This window comes from Sylvia atricapilla, chromosome 5, assembly GCF_009819655.1.
Source record: "Sylvia atricapilla isolate bSylAtr1 chromosome 5, bSylAtr1.pri, whole genome shotgun sequence".
NCBI lineage: Eukaryota > Metazoa > Chordata > Aves > Passeriformes > Sylviidae > Sylvia > Sylvia atricapilla.
The window spans coordinates 40,879,693-40,898,477 of NC_089144.1; the positions used below are offsets into that span (position 1 = coordinate 40,879,693).

General features: G+C 34.7%; 1 protein-coding gene across 1 annotated transcript in view; it reads left to right on the forward strand.

Moving 5' to 3' along the window:
* The first annotated feature begins 633 nt into the window (after positions 1 to 633).
* LRRIQ1 (leucine rich repeats and IQ motif containing 1) overlaps positions 634 to 18,785 on the forward strand; it is a 104,545-nt gene continuing 86,393 nt past the window's right edge. The window contains exons 1-11 of the mRNA XM_066319239.1: positions 634 to 1,076; positions 2,766 to 2,877; positions 3,420 to 3,490; positions 4,668 to 4,770; positions 5,441 to 5,646; positions 7,519 to 7,593; positions 7,772 to 9,025; positions 9,825 to 9,977; positions 11,151 to 11,301; positions 15,192 to 15,385; positions 16,279 to 16,406. Of these exons, the coding sequence (XP_066175336.1) occupies positions 954 to 1,076; positions 2,766 to 2,877; positions 3,420 to 3,490; positions 4,668 to 4,770; positions 5,441 to 5,646; positions 7,519 to 7,593; positions 7,772 to 9,025; positions 9,825 to 9,977; positions 11,151 to 11,301; positions 15,192 to 15,385; positions 16,279 to 16,406 (2,570 nt within the window). The 5' untranslated portion in view covers positions 634 to 953. The remainder of the gene's footprint in view (positions 1,077 to 2,765; positions 2,878 to 3,419; positions 3,491 to 4,667; positions 4,771 to 5,440; positions 5,647 to 7,518; positions 7,594 to 7,771; positions 9,026 to 9,824; positions 9,978 to 11,150; positions 11,302 to 15,191; positions 15,386 to 16,278; positions 16,407 to 18,785) is intronic.

An 18,785-nucleotide genomic window follows, 5' to 3' on the forward strand; every position in this document is an offset into this window, starting at 1 on the left:
CGACCGTCCTCTGTTGGCGGATGCAGAATTTCTGGGCGGAGGGGCTGCTGCTCTCCAGAGGCGGCCAGAAAGGCGGAGGCGCCGTGAGGAGCCTGACTGAACGGCAGGTGAGTTGGGTACGTGAAGTAGACAGGGGGACCGGAGGAGTGCGGCTGCTCTAAGCGCTAGACTACAGCTCCCAGCATGCAAAGGGGCGGCGCCGCGGGCCTGTCAGGAAGCGTTGGTGGGCGGTGCTGCCTCTGGGCGCGATGCCTTTCGGGAAGTGTAGTTTCGTCTCCGCCGGGATCTGCTTCTCGCCTTCCCCGCGGAAATGCGCTCCTATGCCCGGTCTCCTGCTGTAGGAGCCGGCGAGGACCTACTCGCTGCCTCCTGTTCCCCTACTTACAGGAGGCAACGGGTTGCGAAAGAAGGGGGAGTGAGGGGGCGTTGACAAGGTACCTGGCTTCCCCCGCCTGCGTCCATCCACAAGTTTTGTACTTCTCTGAATTACATCATTTCTGCTGCTTTCTCTTTATCATTAAAAGTTCATTGAGTGCTTTCTATATTCTTAGTCTTATTTTTTAATAGTTAATACTTATTTATTGTTCAGAGGGATTTGTTTCGTTTTGGTTGGGTTTTTGGGTTTTTTTCCTTTGTAGCTATTACGGCTGGGAAAAAAATCCTTATGAGGGAATAGAGGGCAGGTGGAGGTTTTAAATATTGAAATTTAATAACATTTGCAAAATTATAAAGGATTTCATGAGGGGGATTCTCTTATCGCAAGGTAATTTTTTCTTATTTTTGCTTGGTGGTATGAAATGAGGTTTTCATGTTTTAAGACAACTGTTCAATAAATAGATCTGAATAAATATAGGCTGGATGAGGACTCTGTTTATTTTGGTTCATGCTGTTTTGAAAGGTGCTATTTTATTTTGTGTAGCTTTCAAAACAGATAAGACGCTGTGGGAAGTAGAATGTCAGAAGAAGGAATTGAAAAAGAAGTAGAAATTGAATTAGGCAGAATCAGCGTTTCTTCATTTGGAACAGATGATCCTGACACAGAGGTATCAGAGGAACTCTTGAGTGACAGTGAGACAGTAAGTATTCAGTGAGCTGAAACTGCTTCTGTAGTGCGTAGTACAAAAGCAGTGTTGGCATTGGAAAGACCATTTGATGAGTGAACATTTTCCTGACACACCTAACCCAAGGATTTCTTCTGAAAAGTAGTCTTGGTAGTATTGCTTCATAAAAAGTGTAGCCTACAGAAGTGACAAGACAATAAGAGAGATGAATATCAGCATTGTCCTTGAAAAGATCAGACCTGGAGTTTTTTGTTTTAGAATCCTCTGAAGCTAGAAGATTTGATGAAGTAGATTAAATCTGGATGAATAAACTGATGATTCTTCACTGAAATCTGTGTTTTAATCTTACAAGAGAATGATTTAGGAGATTCCTTATAAGATTTCCAGATCCTAATTTCATATAAACTGGTTCTTCAAGTACTCTTTATTGGATGACTTCTTATTTTGGGAAGCTGCTTTCCTCTGAAATAAAATCAGTTATTTGAGTCCTTTTCTGCCATTTTAATATTTCAGATTTGTGGCAAAGGAATTGGTTTGTAGGATATTAGGGTATATAATATTGATCATAAATCATGTTTCATATGACATGGTAAAGGCATCAGTGATAAGTGTGTATGCACTCACATGTTGAATGTCTGCAATGTCTACCACAATTTGCACATCTGAGAGAAGGCAGACCATTTTCCCGAAATCTTGACATTAAAGACAGTTTCTATTTTTGAATAGAAAGTTTATATGTAATAAAGTGTTGTGGTTTGAAAACAAACCAAGTGAGAGGCTCTAAGTCAGAAATACAATTTAATGAGAAGAAAAGGAAAAAAATAAAATAAAATAAAATAAAATAAAATAAAATAAAATAAAATAAATGCAACAATACAAAAAGAGAAAAACACTGACAGAGTCAGAATACAACCTGATCAGGGTGATGGAAACAGTCCAGACGAGGTGGTATTCCTGAAGCAGTGATCTCATCAAAAGATCTGGTTGCTCCAGTACTCTGGGAATCCAATGGATGAGGATTGCTTCTACTGTCCCAAATCCCAGCTTATATCCAGGTGAGAATGCTTGGCTCCTCCCCATGGGCGGAGCATCTCACAATGGGATGATGAGTCATATAGTGGGGTCCTTGATGGCCCATTAAAGAGAGATAGCTCCCGGAGTGAGTTATCTATGAGTCATGGGCAAGGCATTGGTGGGCCATTTACTGAAGATGGTGATAGAATACATCCTAAACTACAACCCAGGACATAAAGAAAACTGAAGCATTGGTTCTACATGCATACTTCAAACATTAATAAATTTTAAAATAATTTATTTTGTAGGGAGTCTAAACAGCTTAAAGAAAAAGATCCTGTGCCTCACATGTATTTGCTAATTTTTATCTTGTCCTTTTTCTTTAATTTCTTGGTCCAACACAGTTATAAACACAATTTATTGAAATGTGTTTCTGGAGATGGTGCAAGATACATTACTAAAATTTGATTAGAATGTTATTAAAATTAGAATTATTAATTTTTCAGTGGGTGATAAGACAATGAGTGTAGGAATTTGAAAAAATTTTGGTGGAAATTGTTGCTAAATCTCCATCAATGCATTATAGGTAAAAACAAAACAAGTCTTTATTCTCTTATGTCAAGTATTTACCTCTTTTCAATCCTGTGAGACACAAATGTAGAATATATGTCAAAGGTTGTGTTTTTCTAGATTTCAGGTGACTTACCAGAATCAGTTCTCTCCTATCTAAACTTTATCAAGAGCAGCAATCAAGATGCTGAAAGGCTTATACTGCAGGACTTAGATGATGAGCAAAGTACAGGTAAGCATTAGTCACAGCTAAAATGTTTGTACACCTCATATTGCCAGGGGAAGTTAGACTAACAAGCATCAGTATAATAATGCAAACTTTTAATAATGCAAACTTGTTTAAACAAGCAGTGAAACCTATTCCATCAGCTTCTGAATGCATGATGAAAATCTCTAGGAATAAAGCCAGGAACAGCCCTATTTTTTTTTTTTTGTAGTACAATCTTATTCTTTTTCATTGTTTTTTGTAGTTCTTTGTCAGTTTTTGACCTATCTGATTCAAGTGCTACTGTATTTTTGTGCACAAAATGTCCTGCTGTGTTTCATGATGGAGAGTTCCCTTTCATATTTGCTGTCATTGTATTCTTACAGTGTCATTGTATCTGTTTCTGGTACACACATTTTCTGCTTTTAATGTAGATAATTATTCCCATACATATTTAAGTAGAAAACAAGTTTAGTTTAATCAAGCAGATAAACAGTGTAGCCCAAAACTGAGCACTGCTAAGGGATTTTCTCTCTGTGAACTATATTTTTTATTTATTTTTTCTTTAGGTGACATTTATGACGTAGCTTCTTGCCATCCTTCTGAGTCAAATCAAGATTCAAAACAATTCAATGAAAAGGTACTTTTATTTATACTGTATTAATAGTGAGCAAAATTCTATTTATCTAGATAACTTGCTTTGGTGGCCTCCTAAGGAGACCTATAAATGAGTTCTGTGTTTTTCTGTCAGACTATCTGCAAGGTATAAAAATGAGTTTCTATATACAATTCTTTAGAATTAGGACATCAACTGCAATAAACCATGTCTACAGGCTTTCAAATTCGAAATAAATTATCTGAGATATTGAGCACAAAAATCAACAAAATTAAACAAAACTGAATAATCCTTTATTACTAATTATTTGCAGAATATTGTCTTAATATTATGATAGCACTTATAAGCTTTGCTAATGTTATTTTTTATGATGATCAGGAAGATGTGTTACTATTAATCTTGCTCCTAATATATTCCATTATTTTATAGAAAATGTAAACATATTAATCTCTGTACCTTTCAAAGACAAATCAAGAGTTATGAACATGAGTGCTCTATATTTTCACAGGATTTGACTCAATAACTCACTGAAGTTTTCTTAGAGAAATACAAAACTGTATTTAATATAATCACTTTTAATTTGCTGCCTGGCTTTTATTAGTGAGCATTCTTGCAAACATGATTTTTTGTTCTCAGAAGACCATTGTTTAAACCAGCACAATTACTTCATGTGACTTCAGCTGCATTTCAAATATTAATATAGGCCTGAAGCATGTGATGAACAGATGATAAATGAGCAGCAATAGATTACTTGCCAGTAAAGAACAATGAAATAAATATAGCAATCCTTGTGCCCATAGTATTATTTTGAAATAGTCTTCTTAAAAACTTGCTCTGTAACTAGTTCTTCACCAGTGTGCATAACAGAATTCGTGCATATAGTACTTGGTTTCACAGAAAGTAAAATAAATCTTAAATGCAAGACATTCCGTTTTCCAAGTCAAAATATTAAATATATTTAAAAACACACAGAAATACTATGCATTTTTATAAACACTACAGTATTTGTTACTCTAGAAAACAATATTTGACTGATATGTTTGCATTACACTGGAATGTGTAAGGATTCCAGTCAGTAGCAAGTTTCACACTGTTGTACTTGTCATATGATAAAAAACTTATCCTTGTTCTGGAATATTTTTTAATATTCTGCTTTTAAATTTTGTTTCTTGTTTTTAATAACAATTTTAAACTATGTTAGATACTTCTTGAAGTTGAAAATGGAGGCTTGCAGCTTGCTACAACACCTGATTATAGTCAGTCCATCAGTGATAAAGAGGTCGTTGATGACCACTTTATTACAGGTAAGCAATCATGTTATTCATTTTGTTGAGTTGATCTTTAACATATCACTATTTCCAGCTTTTCTGTTGTCGTAAGTATCATAGCATTCTTTTTAAAGAATTTCACATTGCAGTATACAACATGGCTTAATACTGGATGAATTAGATGACAACAAACACATTTGCTTTTATCTCATTTCAAGATCCAAAAATCATCATAGAAATTATTATCAAGAAATACCACTCAAAAATTAAAGCTGCTCAGAGCCTCTAAGCAGGTTCTGCTTTGGCCAGTTTTTGTTGTTGTTGTTTGGTTGAGTTTTTTGGTGGTTTTTTTTGAAGTTACGTTGGCTGGGAATGTTCATTTGCCATAGCCTTTGGATGAGTTGAGCTGGAGCATAATTAGTGCTGAAGGCCCCACTAATAGCCACCAAAGACATCCTCTGCAATGCAATCCTGCATTGCACACTTTTAGAATAAGTACAGTAGTTGCAGAGTCAGTAAGTATGCCGAATAATAATAAGACATCTCCGATGGAAAAGACTTGTGCTGTAGTTCTAATTTCCCTGGGATATATATTGCTGGCTAGATCATCACAGGATCTTCTTCTTGTCAAATACCTTAAGACTGCTTAATGTTTCCCAGTGCTTATTAGGAAATTAAATAAAAGGTTTTCTTGGTTGATTAATAGCTAGTCTTGAAATGAACATAAGTCTTGCCCATTGTGAAGTAGAAGAAAAGTGTAGACAAGCACTTGAGCTTGAAGATGAGAAGATGAAAAAGTGGAAAACTGAGAGAGAATCACGGAAAAAGCAGAATGAAGAGGAACATGCAAGGAGGGTGCAGCATCTGGAGCAATTTGAGGCTGAAAGAATAAAGTTAGATCTTCTTCATAAGGTAATGAACGATATTCAGCCAATCTATTCCAGTCTAGACTATTTGAATTCAAGCTCTAATGTGAAAAAGATACTACTATTTCAAACTGCATGACTATCCTAAACCCTGTCCACTTGTGTTGCCAGTGAGTTGTAAAACATATTCAAGTGTATTCCATTGGTTTTTGTGTTTACTTTTTTAATCAATAGTGAATGAATTTACTGTGCTAAATTTTAAATTATTCCTTAAGCTTTGCCTTTACAAAGTTTTTATATTATGAAAACAGCCAAAGTACCAGAAATGAGAGTTGTGCTGAAATCAATCACAAATGAGAAGTAGTCACTGTGCCCTAATAGAAAATACTTAGCTAGTTTGGGCCTCCCACCCCATTTTCACATTTTGATGTTAAAATCTTAAAGGAAGTATTCAGAACCAAAATTGTTCGGTTCAGAAATGCTGGTGCTGTTCTTCATCTAGGTAAAAGTTACAATACTTGCTTTCCCTATCTTTATCTGGGAAACTTACTAAGGCTTCATCTACTGAGTTCTGCCACAACAGATGATGACTCAGCATGTTGACTGGTTGCACTCTCAGACTATCTGGTCATGTTTTGGTACAGTGAGTGGAGCATCATTAAGGAAAAAGGGCCTAAGAACATGAAGAAATGTTACTCTCAGATACTATACTTGTGAGGCCACAGAATTTTATTATTTAGCTAAGTAAGTGTGTTTTGAAAGGTGCATTAACATTACATTTTCAGTTAACTAATTTGTGGCTTTCTGAAGAGGTGAGCACCTTTGCACCAGCAAGGTAATTTGTCACCAGTAGTAAGGAAGAGCTTAGAAAATGAAAAGACCTTTGATCTCTGAAGGCCAGTTCAGTGTCCATTGGAGCTCTGTTTTGGAAAGGTCAGAAAAACTGATAGGTGTTCTTGGCTCTTTGCTGTCACAAATCATTTTTGCATGTAGAATGGCTTTCTTTAGAGAAAGAGGGGCATGTGCCACATTTAGGCACTTTGATACTGCTGTTGCAAGAACACTTTTTTTGGAGGTGAGAAATAGAATCTAACTTTCTCCATTGCAGAAGGATCTAGATGCATGGTCTCCTGCTGTCTGAACAGCATGCTTCTGAATGCCCATGAAAACAGGACTTACACATCTGGAAGACTATGCTCCAAGTTGAAAGTGGTTGCTTATACTACTTCCTTCATACCCTCCATCTTTGATTTGGTTGATATATCCTGATTCCACTAGGAATTATGTGGTTCTGAATCAGCCTGTTTTGCACTTACTTACGTAACTGACTTTCTGGCTGCTGACTTACAGTCTGATTGAGACTTTTTTCTCTTTGGGGTTTTTCTGGGAAAGGAGGGAAATGATATTTATTTGCAAATAGTGAGAAAGTAGACTTGAACTTTCATTTTCCGTTGACAAACATTTTCAGTCAGAAAAAGATTCTTTAGTTATACTGAACAAAATTCCCATTTTAATGATTTTAATATTATCAGTACATACCAGTGCAATTAAAGGGAGATTGTCATGTTTTCTTCAGATTTATTTCTGTTTTCTGCCTGTGCTTTGAATGGTTTCATAACTAGTTTTCATCCTCAATAGTAGTACAGACCTTGGAGAGGAAGGTGGCAGCTGTTTGGGTCAGTACCAAGATACTGACTTTCTGAAGGTGTGCATCTTTTCAGTACATGACCAAATCTACATTATTGCTGCAAGTGTTCTGTTGTTTATTTTGATCCATGCACTGCTCAGTTTCTCATTTAAATTCAGGTATTCACAAAATTGGATTGTTGGAAAGTCAAGATGGGTGAGATAGGAGAGAGGGTGTTTTGTGTTGTTCTGGGTTTTGTACAATATTCATTTAAGTTAATTTGTGCTGCAGAAACGCCAGGCTGCAATAGAAGATGAGTTACAGAAAGAAGAGGAAGCTTGGAGAGACAAAATAAGGCAACATGAGGTAAGGTTGTACAATGAGCTTTTGTAAAAAGACTGTGGGGTTACTGCTATATATTTGAGAATAAATGTTATCATGGAACAGTTAATATACTAGATTCTGTTTATTAATGATAAATATGTGTCAATACCTGTCCCATTTTTAAAAGTGTTTGAAGTCTATCCTAATTGTTTTGGCCTAGGAATCGATCATGAAGCTACAGTTACAAATGGAAGATGAAAAAAAGGCCTTGGAAGAACAGAAAGCAAAAGAAAGACAGCAACTGACTGAACAGCAGAATATAGCAGCTGTGAAAATCCAAGCTAGATTTAGAGCATTTTTAGTCTGTAAAAAATATGCTCCCATTTTAAAACAATGGAAATATGAAATAAGAAAGAAGCAGAAAATACTAGAGGAAATAGAGAGGGAAATGAAAGAAAGAGAGTTAAAACTGAACAGGCGAATGGAAGAAGACAGGTTAAAGAGAGAAGAGGAAAGAAAGAGACAAGAAGAGCTTGCAAGAAAAGAATATTTGAAACAGGTGAAGAGGTGTGAGGAATATGAGAAAAAGAAAGAAAGCCTGAGATTGGAAAGAGAAAAACAACTGCGAATAAGAAGAGAAGAACAAAGAAAATTAGAACAAAAAAGAGCAGAAGCTTTGATGAGTGAAAATGTAGAAAATAACATAGAAAACATAAAAAAGGATAATAAGACAGAAAATATGAAAGTAATAAGAGACGAGAATGAGGAACTAAACAAACAAGTAGAGGAATCAAAAGAAAAATGTGCTGAAATGATGAATGAAACAAATAATTGGATGATTCCAGCAGAAAGAAATTTGACACCAAGTGTGCTAGGCTCTGAGAAGAAACACACTTCTCAAGTGAATAATGAGAACTTATACATTAATTCAGTAACACAAGTAGATGAAAATTACTCACAAACAAGTTATCTTGATAAAGTCTCAAATGGTTGTATTTCAAAGGATGAATCTCTTAACTCTGATAAAGCTTCAAATGGTCGTATTTCAATGGATGAATCTCTTAGCTTTGGAGCTAATGGCATGGTAGAAAATAAGGCAAACTACATATGCAGCAGCCCACCAAATGTCCAGCCAACTGCTAATAACAGAGAAATTAAAGATCAATTTTCTCAGTATGAAACTATAAAGAAAACTGTATTTCTGATGGAAAATGCTACTGAAGAAGTCAGAAACACCTGGGACACTAGTCAAGATGTAGCAGATTCTTCTAGTAAAGTAATTTTTCCTGATGATATTGAAAAGAAGAGAATAAACTGGATGAACACATGCAAATCTTGGTCTAAAATATATGAAGAAAACCAGAGAAAACAAACAACTATAAGAAAACAACTAAGGAAAAGTTCAGTTAGGAAGATGCCTCCACTAAGTACAGAAAAGATAATTCATAGTGGCCCTTGGAGGACTTTGCAACAGGTAACTGTATGAAAGTTTAAGGATGAAATGGGAAGACATACTATCACTTTTATTATTTTCTCTTTTGGTATGATGGCAGAATGCTCTTTATTGTTGAGCAGGAAATAGATATCATGAGAGGTACCCAGGTGCAGAATAAGGACAATGACTTTTGAATTCCCATGAGTGTTGTGAAGCAGACTGGTGTGGTATTAGTCTTCAGATGATTGATAATATTAACCCTTCAAAAGGCAAGAGTTCTTACTTTCTGCTAAATTAACAAGGTTTTGCCTTTGTATGAAGGCCCACATTTCACCTCCTGTTCAACTAGCCCCTTCAGAGTCTCTTCTAAAAACAAGACATTACTGATAATCTTATAGATAGTGTTTTGCCATAAAGGACATTTCCTGGTTGCCAGGAAATTTTTTTTTGTGACCAAATTTGTGACCGAATTTTTCTTACCCCTTTTTAACTTATTATTGTATGCTTTCTCTCTGCTCTCATTTTGATAGCCATTCTGAGATGGCCTACTAGGCTATACACCCTTCTAGTATGAACCATTTGTCTGTTCTACACTCATTATTTATGATACTGTGACTATTGTTTTCATGCTAGTTTCTCCCACTGAAGAGATCAAACCTATCATCGTCATTCTTTTCTATATGAAAAGGTTACCATTAGTTGCTCACATTTATAAAGCATTAGTAGATTATAGTTTTGTTCTCTTTTTCATCTTAAAGAAAATTGCCATAGTATGTTGTTGTGCAAAGAATGTTCAATGTCCAAATTGTTAGTTTTATTCATCAACAAATGCATGTAGGTCACAACGCTAACGCTCGAAGATTTGCCAGCTTGTAGCCTCTCAACATTATCCGAGTGTTCAAGTCTTCAAGTTTTGACTCTGAGGCGCTGTGGACTGGTTGCACTGGAAGGACTAAGTAGCTGCAAAGACCTGAAGTATATCAATGTGGAGGTACCAAGCATATTTGATTCTTGGTTATAACATAGGGAGAAGTGCTAGTTTTGCTCCTTAGTTGATTGTGTGTCCAACTTAATATATGACTTTTACCCTTAAGAGCATAACTAGCAACAAAATACTACCAAATATGAACAAAGTTATGCCAGAGAATTTACAGTGCAAATAACCAAAAAAAACCCCACGCTGCAAATGATTCTACCTATGCTAAAAAAATATCAGTCTGAAATGAGCATTAGTATAGATCTTCATTACCTCAGTCTCCAACTGAAGAGTGGGCAGATGCTGTTCACCTTAGTAGGTGCTTAGCTTGAGCAAAAATAGGTAGAAGGAAGAGTCCTTTGCAACATTCACCCTGATTGTTAATTAAAATTAGTAACATATATGTTCAAGGAATTGTACTTACAGTGAGTTATACTAGTCCTAATGTTCAGGTATTCACGACTGCACAGTGTCTTGCATGGTCCTGTTTAATGAGTAAAGAAAACCTTTTCTCTGTAATGCATCTTTGTTCCAGAACTTTGCAATTTGCATGAAACAGCTTTGTTCACATTTTTCATTTAATGTGTTTTAACAACACTGTTTTCCAGATGAAAAGACCAAGCACAGCAGATAATGAAAGAAATCTGAGGAGATGTTATTAAAATGGCCTGAGGAAGGGGATGTTTAAAAAGCAGGATCTCTTGGAGGAAGAATATAAGCTTAGAACAGTGTTAATGTTTGTGACCAAAGTACCTCTAAATGCAGACTTTTGCTATTAGTAAATAGAATTTCAGCAAAATTACAGCTGTCTTCATTAACATCTAGTAAATACGATGTTTCTATGCAGTTTTTAGTTCAGTCTCCCAGAGTTTCAGGAGGTAGGAAAACATATATGGAAGAGATTGCTCTGTTCTTAACTTCTTTTAACCCTTTTTTTGTTTCAACTTTGGGCATTTTCAGAGACAGAATGAAGTTCAAGCTATATTCCTGTTCTATTTCCTCAGGACACAAAAGGTCATTTCTAGGACTCATAATTCCTTTTTTTCCTAATGGAAAAATAGAGATGCCCTTACTCCCAGCTAAGAATTTAGGATAAAAATAAGCAATGAAGGCAATCTGCTATATTTTTACTTAGTTCTGCTATTCACTTCCAATGCTATTTAATATTCTCATTTTCTTTTATTGCAGGAGAACAACATTCAGGTAATTGACTGTGAAAATCTGGAAAATCTCTGTTTTCTCATTCTGAGTAAGAACCGTCTTTCATCAGTTTGTGGCTTAGATGGATGCAAAAATCTCCAAAACCTTGAACTTTCCTACAATAGAATCACTCGAATTGGTAAGAAAATTATTCCAATTTGTATAACAATATTTATGCAGTTTATATTCAGAATTATGCACCCACTGGATTTAGAGCCAGTTGGCTGCTAAGCCCAAGGAGATAGACTTGGGAAAAAAGCCTGCATCCTAAAGTGTGGCTTAGCTACTGCCATGTATTCCATCTAACAGGCCATGTAACTATTGTGAGCCAAAGAGAATGAAATCTTTCTGAAAGGGCCACTATGACTATCTGCTAAGATTATTGGCCACTAAGTCAGCTGGAATATGTGAGTAGCCTGAGTTTAACTTATCTACAGGCAAAATGAAAGTAAAGCCTAGCCATGAAACTGCACGAATTCCACTGTGATCCTGACTGACACAGTAAGTAGTTATATCGAAGTCGTGTTGTCTGTTTTGAGTCTGTTGGACAATAGGAAAATAATTACAAGCAATTATTAAGCTCATAGATAAAACACATGCTCATAAGACTTGTAAATAAGAAGTAGTTCCACTGTTAAATAAGACTATTAAATAACACTATGAACATGGGTAATATGGTTCTGTGATAAACGGCAAGGGTGTAGCAAACAGAAGATGGGAAAACTTAAAAAAAACCCTGTAGATGTAGAGACCTTGATGAAGATATCAATATTTTTTGCTTTGCATATTTTTACAATATGTGTAAATGTTAGTACTCACAAAGAAAAATTTTAATACGTGAGCATAAAAGTGCTAGGAAATCAATATTTACTGTAAAAGCATATCAGTGCTCTAATGAGGAACAGTGAAATCAAATAGTTAAGAAGTTTCACAGTATTGTCATGGCAAATAGTGCTTGATAAGGTTCTTATTCAGATTGATCTCATTTGATGAAAATGTCTGCAAGATTACTGTAAAAATGACATTGTTTTAGCAGATGACATTTAAGAATGTGGCATCCGTGTGGACTGTGGTAACTTCGTACAGGCCAAGTGGAGTAAAATCCTCTGGTACTTTCTCTTTTGTGCAGTGCACTGCTAGAATTACTGAGTCTCTAATGAATTTAAGTGGGTAAATAAATGTTCACAAAAATCATTTTCAAATGTGAGGTTTTTTTCCTCTCTGGAATCGCTTTGAGGATTTTAGGTTAAAACAGATGCATAATACAGGATTTATGTCATATCATAACATACTGAGTAGTTGCACAGAATGCATAAAAATGGATTCGTGGGTTATAAAAAGTTATCATATCACTCCCATCTGTAAATCTTGCAGGATGTCCCTTAGCAATTTTTAAAGCTCCAGTAAGTATAGTAAAGCTTATTTACATTTGTAATATTAAAGTTTTAATGACTTATTGTAGGAAATTTATGGCATACTATGATTTAGCTTTTTATTCTTTTCTCCTGTCATTGAAATAAAGCCTCAGTAGGGGAAAAACTCGGGTTACAAAAAGCCCCTTAAACATAGCAGTAAGAGAAATAATCTCAATTATGCTTTTTGCCTTAAGAATACATGATCACAAATTAAGTAATTGTGACAATAGCACACTGAAGTTGAGTGCATATGTTGGTATTTTGAGGATGAATGCTTGGTTTAAAAACTTTGTGCACAAAAAGTAGCATTTTGACTCAAATCTTCGAATACGCTTCTGTCAGGTGTCTATGTGGCCCAAGAATGCTGGGTAAAATCGAAGAATAGCAATGCATAACATGGATGGTCATAAATGCTGCCTTCCATAATACTCTTTTAAAGACAGCACAAAGAAGATTTATTTTTCATCAGAAACCTTTTTAGTTTTGGGGATTTTTTTGTTTGTTTGTTTGTTTTATGTTTGCTGTGAGCTTTCACTAAGACAAGTTAGTTATCTTAGTCACACATTGAAGTGACTTCAGGTCTGCATCAATAGCTAAGAAAGTCCCTAGCTAGCAGACTTCAGCTGCACTTTGCAAATTGCTGAGAACTTACATAAAGTGTCTCCTTGAATCTTGCTAAAACCATGTATTTGTCAACAAAATGCTTTCTCTATGGCTGCTATAACTTTTGGTTGCATCATATGTAAAATACACAACATCTTCTGGAAATGTGTGGAAGACTTTCATGCTTATATTTAATTTTCCATGTGGGCAGAAGAACCAGTAAAATACCATCCGTTTGTATTACATTATTCTCTCTTGTGTATTTTCTGTTGGACTGCATTTGATAATTCGGGAATGTTCTGAATGACATTCAGGTGAGGAAGAGTAAAAAAAGGTGCTTTGTGGAGAATGCAGAAGGAAATTTCCAGATTCTGTTTTACGTCCTTGCCTTTTCTTACTGTGTGTGCAGTCTCTCTTCTCGGTTCCACTCCAGGCTCATAGAGTGCTTTTAAGTTTTCCAGTACTGCTAAGCTGGTAACTGAAAAGTGGAGATTTAAGAGCTGCTCTTATGAGGAAGTCTTGGGAGCAAACACACGAAAACGTGAAAGTGTTTCTGACACCACTAGATGGTGCTGGCTCCTTTTTTATTTTTATCCAAGCACGAAAGAAAACAGACCAGGATTTTTCAGTCAGGATAGTATGTCCTGAGCATGTTTGAAATTTTTCAGAATAATTAAAGATTTGTATGTATTTGCTAAAGCGCAACGTACAGTTTTGAAGTTACATTCTAGGACGTGTGTTATATTTAAGACAATATCACTTTAATGTCAAACAAATGCATTATGTTAACTAAGTGCTTTCCATTTTTAAATTAAAATTGTTGGAACACCTATATTGGGAGTTTTTAAAATTTACTGCTGATTCGGTATTGCATTTTTTGCTTCAGTTTTCTTTTTTTCATTTGTTTTCATTTTTACGTCCTCTTCTGTATTCTCAGTACTCTATGGTGCAAACTGATCTTTCATTTCATAACCTAGTTTGTTTTCAGAGGACAGTCACAAAGAGATTCACTATTGTGAATAGTGAAAAGCTCATCCAGCTTCCTTTGAGGAACTTGTGAAATTTTGGGTGAGATAAGGATGAGACAAAGTGTTCCCTCAAATAATCCCAAATTAACTAAATTGTCTAAGAGTACATGAAACATAAGTAAACTCAGAAATTCCTTATTTTAGATATGTTTTGTAAAGGATATCCACTCAAAGGAATTTTCTACTGCAGAGATACAGAAAAGCTGCCTGGACCGGTAGCAAGTTAGATAGATCAGTGCCGTTGCGTGTGTAAGACTGCGGGAAGATAATGTGATTTTTGCTGTTGTAAGGATGATTTGGGCTACATTCTGGGAAAGAAACAGATGCTGATAGGAATTTGTTTGAATTTCTTTTGTATGTAGAGATTGCATGCTCTGTAATGTAGATGACAGGAGTTAATTTGTTGAAAGTGGAATGGCTGTACTAATTAGCTTTGTTCTTAAAAGCACTGAATTTTCTTTATAAATTTCTTCATTAAAAATATTTTGTCATAATTCCTTAAACAAGACTTATTTAAATAATTGCGATGGTACTGGCCTAAGTTTTAATACAGTTTTTTCCTAACCTTCTGATACATTAACAAAAAATTTGAAAATTGAAAGAATAAAAATTAAATTTTAAACATAGTGTTTTCATTCTGATGGATGATTTTAAAAGGGCTGTTAGCATTTTACAGAGTTCAGAGCAGTTGTAAAGTGGTTAAAGCATAGTAAGTGCAGTTTATCACTAAAAGAATGTTCTCTTCCAACAGAAGTAGAAAGAGATTATGAACTGTTATTATTGCTTGATTAACAGGATTAGAAATTTGTGAACTATATGCACTGTGTATCTGTTAGGGTCAAAATACAGTAATTCTTTTTAAACCCCATACAGAAGTAATATTCATTGTTACATCAGAGAATGTATAGAAAATGCAGAGTTTTCATAGTACTTCAACAACAGGAGATTTTTATTTCATTGTGTGTTAAATCTTGAATTTTCAGGTGGTCTGGAGTCACTGAAAAGTCTTCAACAATTAATTGTGGACCATAATCAGTTAATCAGTACAAAAGGTCTTTGTGAGGCACCTACACTCATTCATCTAGACTGCTCTTTCAATCATCTCACACAAGTTGAAGGCATCGAGAATTGTGGCCTACTTCAAGTTCTGAAGTTGCAAGGCAATAATCTCCAGGAGGTAAAAGCTTTGAATTTAGTGGCTGTTGTGCATGCATCTTTGCTAACAGTCATATTTTTCAGCATTCTGAGCTTGTGCTCTTTGATTGGTGTGGGATGCTTCATGCTCTTGTGTAAGGGGTATTTTTTCCACTTATCAGAAAGTGATTTTTCAAAGATAGAAATGGTTAGCAGTTAATTTATTTTTTTACTCCAAAATCCTTGAAAAATTTTGTAATCTTAGTGATTATGGTTCTTCCTTCATTTATAGCATCTAGTTTTTAGTTTGTATTATATGATTCTGATTTTGTTTAAAATGTAACAAAATATTATCATTACTTTTAGGTCCTGTTATAATAGTAAGACAATTATATCAGGCTGGTAATAATGATATAATTATCTTTATGTATAAGTAATTTCTTCTTACCATTACTTGTATGTAATGATAATATCATTATTATCAACCTGATGATAATCATGCTTTATTTAATGTATGTTGATTCTCCAAAACTTGAAATTTGTGTTGCAGCATTTAAAGTAGGAAAGTTGTTTGCTAAATGTATGTATGCTTAATCATATTTACTAACAGTTATTGTCCTATGAACTCAAGAGATGAAAAGTCAAGCAGCAAATAACTGCATGAATAAAATAGCAAGGCTGTGACTCTTGGGCTCTTGAATTTTTTTATATTGACTATTTAAGTGTGATAGAAGACATTAAAAAGTATTTACCACCTGATAGATAGAGACATTATGTGTGACAACTGGCACATACATAATAAGGAAATTATACATATATCCAAAATGTGAGTTTTGCTTGTATTTAGTAATGATTTATGAAAAGCATCTGGTAAGCATTCCATTGTTGTTTCTCTAGTTTATATTAATCTTAAATAACAGTCTCCTTTCTATTTAGCTTCCAAGACTGGAAAATCATGTTCTCTTAAGAGAACTATATTTGGATGACAATAGCATTTCTTCTTTGAGAATGCTTTCTTTGTATTGGCTGCCTCTATTGCAGTTTCTTTTGTTGTCTCAAAATAGGTAAGTAAGAAACATTTTTCCACTTACAGAACTCATCCAGAAGAATTTACTAATATAATGACATAATTCACCTGTCTGAAAACTATGATTCTTAGTATGGCTGAAATTTCACTATATTTTTAAGATATTCTTTAAAAATAAAAATATGTGGTTGGCATGTAATTACATTGGCTACCTCTATCTAAGAAAATTTAAACCAGCATTAACTATGTAAATTAATCTTTTTCTTTTAGATGTTATGTGAAAATGGTTTTTGAGCATTGTGGCCTTATTAAAACCATGGTGGGTTTCTTTCTTTAGCAATTGTTTCTAGAGTATGTCTGTCAAACTTCATATTTCACGGCTGGCTTATTCAAAACAGACTTTGAAGGCTAAGTTAAGGGCAAGTACTAGATTTAGAAAGGACAAATAAAAATTATTTTATTTTACATACATATGTTAATACCCTCCAAAACAAGTATATTTGCTTTAACTTTTCACTCTTATGGTTCTCTTTAAAAGATGTAAAATAAAGAAGGATCGAGACAAACAGCATAAAACTGTGCACTCAAGTACTCTGTAATTATTTTTCTGTTTGCTTTCTAAGATAATCTATACATCTCTATAGGTAGAATGACCAGATATCATGGATTAAAAATCTTTATTTTTATCACCTTTTTTTAATTTCTGCTAAAGAAAATTTAAAACATTTAATAGGATTTGTAATATGTTAATAGGAAAATTAATTTCAAATTAATATCCAATATTTTTCTATATTGTGATCATTTTGTTCTGAATAAAGCTGATCTCAGTTTAACAAACAGAATACTGCATACCATATATAGAAATACACTCTCAACTAATTACTTCACTCTTGTGTTAGTTGAATAGATGTTTTTAAAGGGTGATTCATCTGCCGTTTTTAGCTGCTTGCTTTGGGACTAATCATGGCCTAAAAGTGCCCGTTCATCTTCACTGACTAGTAAAAAAATCAAAATTACCACCTCACATGTAGGTGTCTACATCTGAACAGAAGAATCTCATCCTATGTGACATTTAGTTCAGCAGAGCCAATTGTGTCTGGGAGCCTGTGGGAAAAAGGATGTGTGAGACTGAGTCCTGTTATTATAAGCAATGTCCTTCATGGAAATTGAATATTATTTAAGTATATACAACATATATTTTTATATAACTTTTCAGATTGTTTTCATAACATCTTTAGTGAAGTACTATTCATGGAGACTCTTGGATGTAAATAAATTACCTACAGAATCTAATCTTCAAGTTCCTGCTCAGGCTTCTAATGTTTGGGATTTTTTGTTCCATTATGAATTCTTCTGGAGTTTGGAGAAAGTGCCTGTGATTAAGCAAGAGCATTATATGTTAAGCATTAGATTTTGAGTCACACTGCTTGATTTCATTCTTGTTCTTAGCTATTTTTTCCCCTGTCCTGTTTAGCTTTTTTGTGGAACTACTATAGTCTTGTAGTTTCCACTTCTTCCTCCATTGTAACTATCCTATCCTGTGTGTAATAAAGTGTTTGCAAAACTCCTTGAAGATCTCACATACCTGCTAGGAACTTGTGAGCAGTCTCAGGGACAGCTTGAATGCAGCCTCTGGATTTGTGCTGGACTGGCTGTGTAGAATTACCTTAAGTCACTTGACTACCCCATCATCTTACAGCTTTTAATGTCCATTGTAGTGCTTGTTCTGGTTTTCTAGTAGCCAAGCAGAGATGCAGTGTTTGGTCTGCTGAGTTCCTTTGGCTGGGATGTGAGAAAGGACATTTTTTGCATCAACAGACTGTATGTGCTGAAAATAAGTATACATCTTGCCCCTAAGCAATTCCCCTTCTTTCTGTGACATATCTACAGCTTATGGCAAATCTTTATGACAAACAGGACAAGATAGTCTTAAATTCATATTAAAAGCCTCAAAATTCCTAGCATTTCAGTAGCCTGCTTTGTTACACTCACTTTATGTACACTTATAAGCAGCTCCATATGTGTGTGCTATAGCATAAGTAACTCGATGTTCTTTGGAAACAGTGAATGTAATGGAGTAAGCTGTTGAAAGAAAAGCTGTTTCTTTACTTTTATCCTACAGCCAGTGAAATTTTGTGAATTTTTTCAAAGTGTGCACTGAGTGCCATTTCCTCTTTACTGACTGCAGGAAACCAATATAATGATAATGCTATGAATCTGTATTCTTTCTGAAAGAGAAGTGCTGTGAAAAGAAAATTCTTACACTAATTTACAGGACATTTCTTTTCCTGAGATGCTTTGTCTGCATCATAATCCAGAAATTGTAAAAGGTAAAACTCCAAAAGTTATTTGTTTTAAATAGTTTTGAACCTACAGCATAACAAGGAAGTAAAAGAGGTAGTGATTAACTCCTTCA